The sequence below is a fragment of the Amblyraja radiata genome, chromosome 5 (genome assembly GCF_010909765.2).
Source record: "Amblyraja radiata isolate CabotCenter1 chromosome 5, sAmbRad1.1.pri, whole genome shotgun sequence".
NCBI classification, from domain to species: Eukaryota; Metazoa; Chordata; class Chondrichthyes; order Rajiformes; family Rajidae; genus Amblyraja; species Amblyraja radiata.
Genome location: NC_045960.1, coordinates 108,081,993 through 108,098,523, shown reverse-complemented (window position 1 = coordinate 108,098,523; position 16,531 = coordinate 108,081,993). Strand labels below are relative to the sequence as shown.

The 16,531-nt window shown below is 47.0% G+C and overlaps 1 protein-coding gene across 1 annotated transcript in view; it reads right to left on the bottom strand.

The window, feature by feature from the left end:
- Positions 1–16,531, bottom strand: part of crybg1 (crystallin beta-gamma domain containing 1) — an 84,476-nt gene that overhangs the window by 14,039 nt on the left and 53,906 nt on the right. The window contains exons 10-15 of the mRNA XM_033021931.1: positions 15,244–15,392; positions 8,671–8,797; positions 7,743–7,888; positions 5,915–6,041; positions 4,708–4,740; positions 3,434–3,546 (exon numbers count right to left, since the gene is read on the bottom strand). Coding sequence (XP_032877822.1) covers positions 3,434–3,546; positions 4,708–4,740; positions 5,915–6,041; positions 7,743–7,888; positions 8,671–8,797; positions 15,244–15,392 — 695 coding nt within the window. The remainder of the gene's footprint in view (positions 1–3,433; positions 3,547–4,707; positions 4,741–5,914; positions 6,042–7,742; positions 7,889–8,670; positions 8,798–15,243; positions 15,393–16,531) is intronic.

The window sequence follows — 16,531 nt, the reverse complement described above, 5'->3', positions numbered from 1 at the left end:
AGGGGGACAATGGACATGTACAGAACAAAGCAGACTCATCAGTGACTCAGGAAAGGGGGAGCCCACAATAAACAATAGGTGCAGGAGTAGGCCATTCGGCCCTTTGACACAGCACCGCCATTCACTGTGATCATGGCTGATCATCCACAATCAGTACCCCGTTCCTGCCTTCTCCCCATATCCCTTGACTACGCTATCTTTAAGAGCTCTATCGAACTCTCTGTTGAAAGCATCCAGAGAATCGGCCTCCACAGCCTTCTGAGGCAGCAAATTCCACAGATTCACAGCTCTCTGGGCGAAAAAGTGTTTCCTCATCCCCATTCTAAATGGCCTACCCCTTATTCTTAAACTGTGGCCCCTGGTTCTGGACTCCCCCAACATCGGGAACATGTTTCCTGCCTCTAGCGTGTCCAATCCCTTAATAATCTTACACGTTTCAATAAGATTCCCTCTCATCCTTCTAAATTCCAGAGTGTACATTTATAGTACACAATGTCCAAGCATCCTTGGAGGGAATGGATAAAAGATGTTTCATGCTGGTAAACTTCTTCAGACTGTTTGTAGTAAGTGGTGGTTGGGGAGAGGGGGGGGGGGGGGGGGGGAAGCTGGAAGAGAGTTGGAGACCGGATAAATCCTGGCAAGTGATGGTGGACGAGAACAGGAGGGCACCAGTAATCATAGAGGGGGAACAGTGAGAGGGGGTCTCCCATCACCTGTCCATTCCCTCCACAGATGCCTCCTGACCCGCTGAGTTACTTCAGAACTTAAGACACAAAATGCTGGAATAACTCAGTGGGTCAGGCAGCATCTCTGGAGGCAGCATCTCAGTCTGAAGAAGGGTCTCGACTGATATGTCACCCATTTCCCCCCCCCCCCCCACCCCAGAGATGCTGCCTGACCTGCTGAGTTACTCCAGCATTTTGTGTTGATCTTCAATTCAGCTTAGTTTATTGTCACATGTATTGAGGTACAATGAAAAGCCTTTGTTGTGATGCTTGCAGATAAAGTGCAAATAAACAGATAATGGGCTATTAATGTTCAGAGTTTTGTTTGAGTTGAGTTCAATAGCCTGATGGCTGTGGGGAAGTAGCTATTCCTGAACCAGGATGATAACTATTCAGTGGAAAGACAAAACAGGATTACAATCAAACCATTTACGGTCTGGATCGGGATGTAGAACGCTGAAACGTTCTAGGTAGAGCATCACTCAGCATTGGACAATTTTACACTGGACAATTCTTTTTTACATTTTTATCAAGCCAATTAACCTACAAACCTGTACGTCTTTGGAGTGTGGGAGGAAACTGGAGATCTCAGAGAAAACCCACGCAGATCACGGAGAGAACGTACAACCTCCATACAGACAGCGCCCGTAGTCGGGATCGAACCAGGGTCTCTGGCGCTGCATTTTGCTGTAAGGCAGCAACTCTACCGCTGCGCCACCGTGACTGTAGATACATGTTCAGTGCAAAGTGCAAACCAGCATCTGCAGTTCCTTCCTACACATTTACTCCAGAGGTGACATGCTCAGAATGAAAGGATGGTCACTTAGGAAGGAGATGAGGAGGAATTTCTTTACTCAGAGGGTGGTGAATCTGAGGAATTCATTGCCTGAGAAGGCTGTGGAGGCATGGATATTTTGAAATGGATATTTTTAAGGCATAGATAGATTCTTTGATCAATACGGGTGTCAGAGTTTATGGGGAGAAGGCAGGAGAATGGGGTTAGGAGGGAAAGATAAATCAGCCATGATTGAATGGTGGAGTAGACTTGATGGGCCGAATGGCCTAATTATGCTTCTGTCTCTGATGAGCTTTGCGTTTTGCTCAGGTTTCTAGCATCTGCATTTCATTATAACCATATATAACCATATAACAATTACAGCACGGAAACAGGCCATCACGGCCCTTCTAGTCCGTGCCGAACACTTATTTTCCCCTAGTCCCATCTACCTGCACTCAGACCATAACCCTCAAACCTGCCTCCAACACTTCCACTGGAAGCTCATTCCACACAGCTACCACTCTGTGGGTAAAGAAGTTCCCCCTCATGTTACACCTAAGCTTCTGTCCCTTAATTCTCAAATCATGTCCTCTTGTTTGAATCTTCCCTACTCTCAATGGAAAAAGCTTATCCACGTCAACTCTGTCTATCCCTCTCATCATTTTAAAGACCTCTATCAAGTCCCCCCTTAACCTTCTGCACTCCTTGTGTTGCCTGCAGGCAGTGGAGGCCAATCATCCAGAACAGCGGCCTTCCTTCCGCTGGAGGCATTTGCACAATGCTCTCGAGTTTGGAGTTCCAGGACATGCAAACTCCATACAGACAGCACCCGTGGACAGCTGCGCCACCGTGCCACCCCAGATTGTGGCTCTGATCCCTCCATTGACGAACTGTACACTGCAAGGGCCAGGAAGCGAGCGGGTAAGATCATCTCTGACCCCTCTCACCCTGGCCACAAACTCTTTGAATCACTTCCCTCTGGAAGGCGACTCCGGACTGTCAAAGCTGCCACAGCCAGACATAAAAACAGCTTTTTTCCACAAATAGTAGCTCTACTCAATAACCAAAAATCTGCAGCCTCCTTTTGCTCTGGTATTTTATTTAATTCACATGTTTAATCAATAATGTTTTATTATTAATGTTTAATGTTTTATGTGTCTTTCCTAACTGTCACTGTTTGTCAATAGACAATAGGTGCAGGAGTAGGCCATTTGGCCCTTCAAGCCAGCACCGCCATTCAATGTGATCATGGCTGATCATCCCCAATCAGTGCCCCGTTCGTGCCTTCTCCCCATATCCCCTGACTCCGCTATCTTTAAGAGCCCTATCTAGCTCTATCTTGAAAGTATCCAGAGAACCGGCCTCCACCGCCCTCTGATGCAGAGAATTCCACACTCACAACTCTCTGTGAGAAAAAGTGTTTCCTCTCCTCCGTTCTAAATGGCTTACCCCTTATTCTTAAACTGTGGCCCCTGGTTCTGGACTCCCCCAACATCGGGAGCATGTTTCCTGCCTCTAGCATGTCCAAGCCCTTAACAATCTTATATGTTTCAATGAGATGCCCTCTCATCCTTCTAAACTCCAGAGTGTACAAGCCCAGCCGCTCCATTCTCTCAGCATATGACAGTCCCGCCATCCCGGGAATTAACCTTGTAAACCTATGCTGCACTCCCACAATAGCAAGAATGTCCTTCCTCAAATTAGGGGACCAAAAGTTCACACAATACTCCAGGTGTGGTCTCACTAGGGCTCTGTACAACTGCAGAAGGACCTCTTTGCTCCTATATTCAATTCCTCTTGTCATCAAGGCCAACCTGCCATTCGCTTTCTTCGTCATGTTGTCACTTGCGGGCGGAGCACCAAGGCAAATTCCTTGTATGTGAATACTTGGCCAATAAACTTATTCATTCATTCAGTTCATGCTGCTCACCTGCCAGCGAGAACTTCAAAGGACTTGGGTGAAAATCCATCGGGAAAATGGACTGTGTCCATGTTGACAATTTGTACACTGCCTTGAAGTTCTGGCTCAGAAAACAAGTTCACCTGCTCAAGATAAATTTTAACCAGTGTTAAGAAGCATGCAATACACTTGAAACTCAGATATATAGCACATGATATAGAATACAATAGGACTTTACTTATCCCAGGAGGGAAATTAAATTTTCTGACAGTCATAAAAATCACATACATGAAACATGAAAATAAAGTGACCAGTGATAATGCTTTGGGGATGTGCAAAGATTGAGGAGGTGTGGGAGTCAATCTCAGTCTACCCCACGACACAAAGGGGGGGGGGGGGGGGGGTGTTGTACAGTTTGATAGCCACAGGGAAGAAGGATCTCCTGTGGCGTTCTGTGCTGCATCTTGGTGGAACCAGTCTGTTGCTGAAGGTGCTCCTCAGGTTGACCAGTGTGTGTCATGGAGGGGGTGAGCTGTATTGTCCAGGATGCTCCGCAGTTTGAGGAGCATCCTCCCCTCCAAGACCATCTCCAGTAATGGCTTACCCCTTATTCTTAAACTGTGGCCCCTGGTTCTGGACTCCCCCAACATCGGGAACATGTTTCCTGCCTCTAGCGTGTCCAAACCCTTAATAATCTTATATGTTTCAATAAGATCTCCTCTCACCCTTCTAAACTCCAGAGCGTACAAGCCCTGCCGCTCCATTCTCTCAGCAAATGACAGTCCCTCCATCCCCCGAGAATTAACCTTGTAAACCTACGCTGCACTCCCTCAATAGCAAGAATGTCCTTCCTCAAATTTGGAGACCAAAACTGCACACAATACTGCAGGTGTGGTCTCACTAGGGCCCTGTACAACGTGATTCCAAGTTAAACTAATCCCCTCTGCCTGCATGTGATTAACATCCCTCCATATCCACTTTTGCTTCAAACCATAGATACTGTGGATTATAAAAAGTCTTAAGAGCCTGTCCCACTTGGCGATTTGTTTCGGCGACTGCCGGCGTCATATCAGTGTCGCCAAAAGATTTTGAACATCCCCTGCCCCCGAACCAAAACATTTGAAAAAAGTCATCACGCCACAAATTCTTTGGTGACCCGATACTTCAGTCAATGATGCCGGAAAAAAAAATTGCCAAGTGGGACAGGCTACATTTGAGTAAATCGACATTTGAAGTTTCAAGAACCTCGATAAATTTCTTTGATAGAACAAAAGTGAATGAAAATACAGAACATTACACCATACCTTGATTTTAGACTGTTCATGATCCATTGTATCCTGAAATAAAAAGGCAGATCTTATGAAGGTATGCTTGTATACATCACCATGTCATGCATCACGAATAGCATCTTATCTGCCTTATCAATTTGTCAGCGTTCATAGATTAAGATTATTTATTATGTGGAACAGCTGTGCAGCTGGAAGAGCTGTCAGACAGTCATTTGATCCTGACCTCAAGTGCTGTCTGTGTGGTGTTTGCACGATCTCCCTGTGACCCAGAGAGTTTGCCGCCACCACCAACGGCCAAAGCTCCCTGATGCTGCATTTGGTCAAAAGCTGATGAAACCCAAGATATCCAAGCCAAGCAAGTCAAGAGTGTTTAATGTTTAAGAAACAAGTGCAGATGCTGGAAAATCAAAGGTAGACAAAAATGCTGGAGAAACTCAGCTGGAGAGAAGGAATAGGCCACGTTTCGGGTCGAGACCCTTCTTCAGTCTCTCCATAGGTGCTGCCTCACCTGCTGAGTTTCTCCAGCATTTTTGTCTGCCCAAGAGTGTTTAATCATCATTTGTAACGACAACGGAACTGTGAATCTCTTACTTCCGGCATTAACCTACGTCTTTGGAGCTTGGGAGGAAACCGGAGCACCCGGAGAAAACCCACGCAGGTCACGGGGAGAATGTCCAAACTCAGTACGGACAGCACCCGTAGTCAGGGTGGAACCCAGGTCTCTGTCGCTGCGAGGCAGCAACTCTACCGGTGCGCCACCGTGCCGCCCATTAGCTTCTTCTGCTCAGTGCTTGGAATTGTATTGTATTCAAATTTATTGTCATTGTCTCAATTAGAGACAACGAAATGAATTTTCCTTACAGGCAGTATCATAAAAACAAATAAATAATAAAACATATTAAAAATAAAATTGAATTAAAAAAAGAAAAGCACAAACACAGTAAGTCCACGACACAACATAACACAGTGGCCCCACGGTGAGGAAGGCACCATAGTCCAGCCAGCCTCCCCTCCGATCTTCCCAGATGTTCATCCGTGGTCTGGGCCTTCCGAGCACCCGCAGTCGCCGCCCCGGGCGGCCCGATGTTCAGGCCCATTCACACCCTGACTTCTCTGTCCTGGACCTCCTCCATTTCCAGAGCAAGGGCACATGCAAGCTGGAGGAAGAGCACCTCATCAAATCAATTCAACTGCATGAAAGGTGAATGGAAAGGTGACCCACCACTAGAACAGGTTGAATCGAAGCGATGGTCCAATTCGCTGCACCCCAGTCTTCAAAGGTGCTGTACTGCCCCTTCTCCAGAATGTACTGCTCTCCCGTGAAATCTGTATTCTCGTACGCAACCCAGCTGAAATTGAAGACGAGAACAGACTTGTAATGTATTACTGAGGTTTACGGGGGTGGGAGATTGCAACCTTCGCGTGGGCCGCCCTGCCACGACGAATGCAATCAACCCAGCGTGCACAATCAAATAAGATCAAACAGAACAAGTTGTCTGGCAACTTTAGGCTGTGCACGCCATACGCAAGAGGAAGAGGAACTGAGCAATATGAGGTGCACTGTAACACCGAGCGTGGGCTGGACGACCGTTTCGCTCAACACTTGCGCTGGGTACGCCAAGGCCTGCCAGATCTCCCGCTTGTTCATCATTTTAACTCCCCTTCCCATTCACACCCTGACTTCTCTGTCCTGGACCTCCTCCATTTCCAGAGCAAGGGCACATGCAAGCTGGAGGAAGGGCACCTCATATTGCGTTTGGGCAGCTTACAGCCCAATGGTATAAACATTGAATTCTCCAACTTTAGGTAACCTCCACAGAACAGTCTCTCTCCCTCCTCCTCAGACCCCCCCCCCCCCTCTCCCCGTCCGCCCCTCTCCCCTGTTCCACCTCCCCCCTCCTTCTCCTCTGCCCCCTCCACTCCCCCGTTCCACCCACCTCTCCCCTGTCCCCCCTCTCACTTCCTTCTCCCCTGCCCCCTCCACTCCCCTGCCCCCCGAAGGGTCCAGAACCAAAACATCACCCATTCCTTCTCTCCAGAGATGCTGCCTGACTCGCTGAGTTACTCCAGCATTTTGCGCTTATCTATAGATTTAACAACTTCTTCCCTTTGTAATCAGGCTTCTGCACGGTCCTTCCATGAGCTAGGGCACTGTCCGACTTGCCTCTACTCCTGTTGTGGACATTAAACCTTGTCTATGGAACTGATGCGCTACAATGCTGAGAACTATAATTCTGTGCTCAATATCTTTCCCCTTGCTCCACCTTTTGTACTCAAGCACGATTGCATTTATGGATGGTCTCATCCAATTTGGATACCATGCAAAACACAGCTTTAGTACACTTGAAAATATTAAAACTAAACCGTTAAATCAATTTCAGTGAAATTACAGAACTGAATTGATTCGAGTTCTTCGTTTCAATATTGTTACTGTGGAGGTAAAGTTTGTAGAGGCACAAACGTGGTGAATAAATGGATTCTGTTTATTCAGGCATTGTAGGTTGGAAATACATGCACGTTCAGCACTCGAACATAACAGTCGTTGTTGTTGCTGAGAGGCTGTTGCCTCGTGGGCTCGGTGGCAGGACACTCTCATGAAGTGAGAGGAAGCAGAAGAGAGCAAGAGAGGGAAGGTCAGTTCCTATATACTAGGGCACACCCCTAAAGCCATTTAGAACGGAGACGAGGAAACACTTTTTCTCACAAAGAGTTGTGTGTCTGTGGAATTCTCTGCCTCAGAGGGCGGTGGAGGCAGGTTCTCTGGATGCTTTCAAGAGAGAGCTAGATAGGGCTCTTAAAGATAGCGGAGTCAGGGGATATGGGGAGAAGGCAGGAACGGAGTACTGATTGGGGATGCAGCCATGATCACATTGAATGGCGGTGCTGGCTCGAAGGGCCAAATGGCCGACTCCTGTACCTATTGTCTATAAATCCCGTGACTACGTCCCGTGACTGCCGAGGATCGCATAGCAAGAGTGGCCTAACCACCAGGTAGACGCTACAAGTTGACTATTTGACCATTTATTTAAATGCACACAAGTCAGACTCACGTTCCACTGACAACATTTATAGACATTGTCCTCGATCCATGGACAGTCTCTTCCATTATTGGAACCGGTCCCAGTACCTCAATGTTTCCAGCTTTTTCATAAAAGTTTGGTTCGTTGTACATTATCATCACTGGATTTGACAAATCCTATGTATTAAATAATAAATAAAAATCACATAACACTGTTTGATTGAACAGAGAGTGTAATATACTTATGAACAAAGTTATTAAGCAATAAACATTTCCAGAGCATTGTTTGACTGGATAGAGAATATTATATCAATAGACAATAGGTGCAGGAGTAGGCCATTCGGCCCATCGAGCCAGCACTGCCATTCGATGATCAGCCATGATTACATTGAATGGCGGTGCTGGCTCGAAGGGCCGAATGACCTACTCCTGCACCTATGATCTATTGACGTTTAGTGAAAGATAATGCCAGAAAAGTCCGATCAAAGATAGTCCGAAGGTCTCCACATTCTCAGTTCTGCATTTTGCTACGACTTCTGCCAGCCTCAAATCCTTTGAGATTATTGCATTCCTCCAATTTTGCATCCTGATGGGCCTTCAATTGCATCTACTTAAACTATTACAGCCATACCATCGACTGTCAAAATCCAAAGTTTTAAAGTTCCCTCTTTATCACTCTTCCCACCTTGAAGATACACTTCAACATCTACCCCGACTAACTTTAGCCAGCTGCCAAATACCAACTCAAGAGTTAATTTATTCTCACAAGTTATAGAAGTAAAATTAGGCCATTCGGCCCATCGAGTCTACTCCACCATTCAAACGTGGCTGATCTATCTCTCCCTCCTAACCCCATTCTCCTGCCTTCTCCCCATAACCCCCGACACCTCTACAATCGAGCCATTTGCAAGATACAAGTGCATGATTAAATGATGTATATTTAAACAAGGGGTACTCACAACTTGGATGAAACGCAGAGACTGAAGCTGTCCATTGTATCCTCCCCATTCATCCCACGCCCGATACTCTCCTTCTTCAAGTGCGTACTGATGCCCTCGGAAATCCGGTTTCTCATAACCAACCCAGCTAGAAGAAATGAGCAACAAGTTCAAAATCTAAATAAAGTATTTGTGAACAGGGAGTGCAGGCAAAAATATAATATAGTGAAGCACAAAATTATCTGCTGGAGAAAATCGGTGGATCAGGGAGCATGTTTTAAGTTTAGTTTCGTTCAGGGATGCCGCGCGATAACAGGCCCTTCGGCCCATCGAGACCGTGCCGACCAGCGATCCCCGCACATTAACACTGTCCTTCACACACTAGGGACAATTTACATTCATACCAAGACAATTGACCTACAAACCTGCACGTCCTAGGAGTGTGGGAGGAAACCGAAGATCAAGGTGAAAACCCATGCGGTCATGGGGAGAACGTGCAAACTCCGTACTAACAGCACCCGTAGTTGGGATCAAACCAGGGTCTCTGGCACTGTAAGCAAGGCAAATTTGAGGAAGGGCATTCTTGCTATTGAGGGAGTGCAGCGTAGGTTTACAAGGTTAATTCCCGGGATGGCAGGACTGTCATATGCTGAGAAAATAATAACAATAATGATGGATGGGATTTATATAGCGCCTTTCTAATACTCAAGGCGCTTTACATCGCATTATTCATTCACTCCTCAGTCACACTCGGTGGTGGTAAGCTACTTCTGTAGCCACAGCTGCCCTGGGGCAGACTGACGGAAGCGTGGCTGCCAATCTGCGCCTACGGCCCCTCCGACCACCACCAATCACTCACACACATTCACACACAGGCAAAGGTGGGTGAAGTGTCTTGCCCAAGGACACAACGACAGTATGCACTCCAAATGGAGCAGCTGGGCTTGTGTACTCTGGAGTTTAGAAGGATGAGAGGGGTTCTCATTGAAACATATAAGATTATTAAGGGTTTGGACAGGCTAGAGGCAGGAAACATGTTCCTGATGTCGGGGGAGTGCAAAACCAGGGGTCACAGTTTAAGAATAAGGGGTAAGCCATTTAGAACGGAGATGAGGAAATACTTGTTTACACAGAGTGTTGTGAGTGTGTGGAATTCTCTGCCTCAGAGGGCGGTGGAGGCCAGTTCTCTGGATGCTTTCAAGAGAGAGGTTGATAGAGCTCTGAAAGATATGGGAAGAAGGCGGGGTACTGATTGTGGATGATCAGCCATGATCACATTGAATGGCGGTGCTGGCTCGAGGGGCCGAATGGCCTCCTCCTGCACCTATTGTCTATTGTCAGCTGTGGCACAATGATAGTTCATTAATAAGCAAGTTCATGCACAATTTAAATTGACGACAGCATTTTCTCAGAGGGAATTTTCTGTTTGGTGCCTGGGTTGCCTTGTTGCCGACGTGCTTTGTTGTGTCCAAGCGGTTCGACAAAAGGTGTGCTTCACACCTGAGAAGCCAATTTGGAGATTGTGCAGAAGTTACTAAAATACAGAAGAACACCAGCACGGTGGCGCAGCGGTAGAGTTGCTGCCTCACAGCGCCGGAGACCCGGGTTCAATCCTGACTACGGGTGCTGTCTGTACGGAGTTTGTACGTTCTCCCCGTGACCGCGTGGGTTTTCTCCGGGTGCTCCGGTTTCCTCCCACACAACAAAGACGTACTGGCTTGTAGCTTACTTGGCTTCAGCAAAAATTGTAAATTGTCTATAGTGTGTGTAGGATAGTGCTAATGCATGGGGTGATCGTTGGTCAGCACGGACTTGGTGGGCCGAAGGGCCTGTTTCTGCACTATGTTTCGTAAGGTCATACAGAGAGTAGTGAATCTCTGGAACTCTCTGCCACAGAAGGTAGTTGAGGCCAGTTCATTGGCTATATTTAAGAGGGAGTTAGATGTGGCCCTTGTGGCTAAAGGGATCAGGGGGTTTGGAGAGAAGGCAGGCACAGGATACTGAGTTGGATGATCAGCCATGATCATATTGAATGGCGGTGCAGGCTCGAAGGGCCGAATGGCCTACTCCTGCACCTATTTTCTATGTTCTGTGTTTCTATGTCATAAGTTCTAGGAGCAGTATTAGGCCATTCAGCCCATCAAGTCTACTCCGCCATTCATTCATTCATGGCTGATCTATCTCTCCCTCCTAACCCCATTCTCCTGCCTTCTCCCCATAACCCTTGACACCTGTACTAATCAAGAATCAATTGAAAACTATCCGCTGACTTGGCCTCCACAGCCTTCTGTGGCAAAGAATTCCACAGACTCACCACCCTCCAACTAAAGAAATTCCTCCTCATCTCCTTCCTAAAAGAACGTCCTTTAATTCTGAGGCTGTGACCTCTAGTCCTGGACTCTCCCACTCGAGGAAACATCCTCTCCAAATCCATTCTATCCGAGCTTTTCACTATTTGGTACGTTTCAATGAGGTTCCCCCTCATCCTTCTAAACTCCAGCGAGTACAGGCCCAGTGCCGACAAACGCTCAGCACATGTTAACCCACTCATTCCTGGGATCATTCTCGTAAACCTCCTCTGGACCCTCTCCAGAACCAGCACATCCTTCCTCAGATATGGGGCCATAAATTGCTCACAATTTTCCAAATGCGGCCTTACCAGCGCCTTATAGAGCCTCAGCGTTACATCCTTGTTTTTCTATTCCAGTCCTCTTGAAAGAAATGCTTGCATTTAAACTAAAGGCTCGCATCTCTGAACTAAATGCTATATTACCTACCTCAACGACCTCCTCTGGCAGCTTGTTCCACTTACCCACCACCAAGTTCTGAAATCCTGCGTACACTAGTTTGATTTCTTACCCTACGGCTAAATAATTCAGTCATAGCCTCATGTCATCGTTCTTCTTTGGTGCATTGTCAACATCATTTAATTACTTGTGGAACTAACTTTCTATTTAAGCCAGTTGGCCTGTTGATAAAAGACCTCACAAAGAAGATGATAGCAAATGTAGCCAAATGCTATTTTCCATCCGATGCACTAATCCATTACATCGCGTATTTTCCGCTCAATCCCATCATCAGTAACACCAATGTATCACTTACACCAGACCTCTGTATGATTAACGTGGAGACACGAGAAACCATAGACGCTCGGAGCTACTCCAGCTTGTTGTGTCCATCTTGGGTTTACACTAACATCTGTAGTTCCTTCCTGCACTGTTTAGGATGAGAGGGGATCTTATTGAAAAATATAAGACTATTAAGGGTTTGGACGCGCTAGAGGCAGGAAACATGTTCCCGATGTTGGGGGAGTCCAGAACCAGGGGCCACAGTTTAAGAATAAGGAGTAAGCCATTTAGAACGGAGACGAGGAAACACTTTTTCCACACAGAGAGTTGTGAGTCTGTGGAATTCTCTGCCTCAGAGGGCGGTGGAGGCAGATCTCTGGATGCTTTCAAGAGAGAGCTAGATAGGGCTCTTAAAGATAGCGGAGTCACGGGATATGGGGAGAAGGCAGGAACGGGGGACTGATTGGGGATGATCAGCCATGATCACATTGAATGGCGGTGCTGGGTCGAAGGGCCGAATGGCCGACTCCTGCACCTATTGTCTATTGACCAAGGAACAATTACCACCTGGTCACAGGTGTGACTGGAAGAACTGGAAGTCCCTCAATAGGCTTCGTACCGGGATGGGCCGCTGCAAGACCAATGCGAGCAAACAGGGCTATGCAGATGCGGCAGACACAGAATGTGAAATGTGGAACAACTGTACCATCCACGCCACACCTACTATGATGTCCACTCCTTGGTGAACAATGCTGCCTGGAAGATCCAGCGGTGGCAAACGAGAAGGCTGTCCGCTGTGCAAGAACCAGGCCGAACATTTGAAACATAGATGATGGAAACGAAAGAAGAAGATGGCCGATCTATCTCTCCTTCCTAACCCCATTCTCCTGCCTTTTCCCCCATAACCCCTGACACCCGTACTAATCAAGAATCTATCTATTTTGGCCTTAAAAATATTTATTGACATGGCCTCCACAGCCTTCTGTGGCAAAGAATTCCACAGATTCACCACCCTCTGGACTAAAGAAATTCCTCCTCATCTCCTTCCTAATGGAATGTCCTTCAATTCTGAGGCTGTGACCTCTGGTCATAGACTCTCCCACTAGTGGAAACATCCTCTCCACGTCCACTCTATCCAAGCCTTTCATTATTCGGTAAGTTTCAATGAGTTCCCCCCTCCAGCGAGTACAGGCCCAGTGCCATCAAACGCTCTCCCACGAGTGGAAACCTCTTTGCAACATCCACTTTATCCAACCCTGTAGATCTTTGATTGATTGTGTAGACCATACAGCATGCTGGCCCTTCGGCCCATCGAGTTAGTGTCGACCATTGGTCACCCATGCACACTAGTTCTGTTATTCCGCTTTCTCACCACTCTACTAGTTTAGGTTACCGCCACAACAGATCAACGGTGGATGCGATCTCGCTGGACTTTGGAAGGAGTAGGAGGGGAACCCACAGCCCCATTTATATCAACGGGTCGATGGTTGAAAGGGTCAAGAGCTTCAAATTCCTGGGCGTGCACACCTCTGAAGATCTTTCCTGGTCCGAGAACACTAATGCAATTATCAAGAAAGCTCATCAGCGCCTCTACTTCCTGAGAAGATTACGGAGAGTCGGTTTGTCAAGGAGGACTCTCTCTAACTTCTACAGGTGCACAGTAGAGAACATGCTGACCAGTTGCATCGTGCCTTGGTTCGGCAATTTGAGCGCCCTGGAGAGGAAAAGACTACAAAAAGTAGTAAACACTGCCCAGTCCATCATCGGCTCTGACCTTCCTTCCATCGAGTGGATTTATAGTAGTCGCTGCCTCAAAAAGGCTGGCAGTATCATCAAAGACCCACACCATCCTGGCCACACACTCATCTCCCTGCTACCTTTAGGTAGAAGGTACAGGAGCCTGAAGACTGCAACAACCAGGTTCAGGAATAGCTACTTCCCCACAGCCATTAAACCTGGCTCGGATAAAACTCTGATTATTAATAACCACTTTCTGTTATTTGCACTTTACCAGTTTATTTATTCATGTGTATATATTTATATCATGGTATATGGACACATTTATCTGTTTTGTAGTAAATGCCTACTATGTTCTGTGTGCAGGGACACATGACAATAAACTCACTTGAACTTGAACTTGAACTATTGTCACATATAGCGGGGTACAGTAAAGAGCTGTACCTATCCCGTCAGCAGCAAGACTAAACATGATTACAATTGAGCTATCCACAGTGTACAGATACAGGATAAAGGGAATAACGCTAAATGCAAGATGAAGTCCAGAAAAGTCAGATTAAAGATAGTCCGAGGGTCTCCAATGACGTAGATAGTAGTTCAGATCTGTTCTCTGGATGGTTCCGTTGCCTGATAACAGCTGGGAAGAAACTGTCCCTGAATCTGGAGGTGTGCGTTTTCACATTTCTACACCTCTTGCCTGATGGGAGAGGGGAGAAGAGGGGAGTGGCCGGGGGTGAGACTGGTCCTTGATGATGCTGCTGGCCTTGCCGAGGCAGCGTGAGGTGTAGATGGAGTCATTGGAAGGGAGGTTGGTTTGCGCAATCATCGAGCAATTTACAGAGGTCAATCAACCTTCCAACCCACACATCTTTGGGAAACCAGAGCTCCCGGAGAAAACCCACATGGTCACGGAGACAATGGGCATACTCCACAAAGACAGCACCCGAGGTAAGGATCGAAAATTGAACTCTGGTGGTAGTTCTACCAGGAGCATTTTAATACACACAAAGCTCTGAAACAGTGTTCAGATGTCAGGTAGACACAAAATGCTGGAGTAAAGGGAACGGCGCAATGAACTGGCTTCAACTGTGGCAGAGAATACGTCATCACGCCGCGTCACCCGCACGTTATGCCACATCACGCCGCGACTGTTTCCGTGACCTGACACGTCAGTCAATGATGCCGGCAATCACCGAAAGAAAAAAAAATCGCCAAGTTGGACAGACCCGTAACTCAGCGGGACAGGCAGCATCGCTGGAGAGAAGGGGTGGGTAACATTTTGGGTCAAGCCACTCCTTCAGACTGCTCTCCAGAGGTGCTGCCTGTCCCACGGAGTAATGGCCCTGTCCCACTGTACGAGCTCATTCAAGCGTTTAAAAAAAAAAAATCAAACTCGTGGTAAGCACGGAGAATGTACGTAGCGGGTACGTCGGGGCTGGGGGACGTCTCTTAGCGGCTCGTAACGCTAACGGCAGGTACTCGGGAAACGTGGTAAGCTCGGGAAGACTCGTGAAGATTTTTCAACATGTTGAAAAATGTCCACGAGAGCCCCGAGTACCTGCGAGTGGCCATTACCGTAAATCTCCGTGTTCGAATCAGGGCAAACTCGGGAGAACTCTTTGAATGAACTCGTACAGTGGGACAGGGCTTTTACTCCAGCATTTTGTGTCTATCTTCGGTGTAAACCAGCATCTGCAGTTGCCACCTACACAACGTACAGATGTCAGAATGGTTCAAGCTACAAGAACAGAACAAATATAATACTTGTCGGTAACTATATATAACTTACAATCCTCCGAAAACTTTCATTGATCCAACATTTGAGAATGGGAAATTGCGACACAAAGCAGATGTTTCATCTTCTCCCGTGAAACTGAACACGTCCGTTTGAATTTCCAGCTGTTCACCTTTGAATAAAGGCTTCTCGTATATAATAACCTGCAAGAACAAATGTTTGGATAAGGGAATTAAAACATTCTTTCTAATATCCCAGTCGTCATTTAGTTTAGTTTAGATATACAGCGTGGAAACAGACATAGAAACATAGAAAATAGGTGCAGGAGTAGGCCATTCGGTCCTTCGAGCCTGCACCTCCATTCAATATGATCATGGCTGATCATCCAACTCAGTATCCCATCCCTGCCTTCTCTCCATACCCCCTGATCCCTTTAGCCACAAGGGCCACATCTAACTCCCTCTTAAATATAGCCAATGAACTGGCCTCAACTACCTTCTGTGGCAGAGAATTCCACAGATTCACCACTCTCTGTGTGGAAAATGTTTTTCTCATCTCGGTCTTAAAAGACTTCCCTCTTATCCTTAAACTGTGACCCCTTGTTCTGGACTTCCCCAACATCGGGAATAATCTTCCTGCACCTAGCCTGTCCAACCCCTTAAGAATTGTGTAAGTTTCTATAAGAACCCCCTCAATCTTCTAAATTCTAGCGAGTACAAGCCGAGTCTACCCAGTCTTTCTTCATATGAAAGTCCTGCCATCCCAGGAATCAGTCTGGTGAACCTTCTCTGTACTCCCTCTATGGCAAGACCCTACGGGCCACCGAGTCCACCCTGTACACTAAAGGGCCTGTCCCACATAGGAGACATAAACAGCAACCTCTGGTGACCTTGCCCGCCACCCAAGGTTTCCATGAGGTCACAGGAGGTTTTGGTCACTCTCCCTAATGGTCGAAAATGGTTTCCTCATGGTCGAGGCTTCACCTAAGTTGCTGCTGCTATTTTTTCATCATGATTAAAACCGGCCTCGACTAAAAATAGGTTGCCGTTTTAAAAATCGATCATTTTTTAGTTGCAGTTCTAGTCGAAGCCGGTTGCGACGCTAGGCGATGGTAGGCAAAGGAGATTTTCTTCATAGTCGAGGAAGGTTTTCAACATATGCGTGGGAGGTGGTAGGAGGTTGCAGGTCACCTCGACCTTGATTTTATTTTTGGGTGGAGGGCAAGGTCACCAGAGGTTGCTGTTTAAGCCGGCGAAGTGGGACAGGCCCTTAACACTATCCTACACACACGAGCGACAATTTACAAAGGCCGATTAACCTACAAACCTGTGCTGCTCTGGAG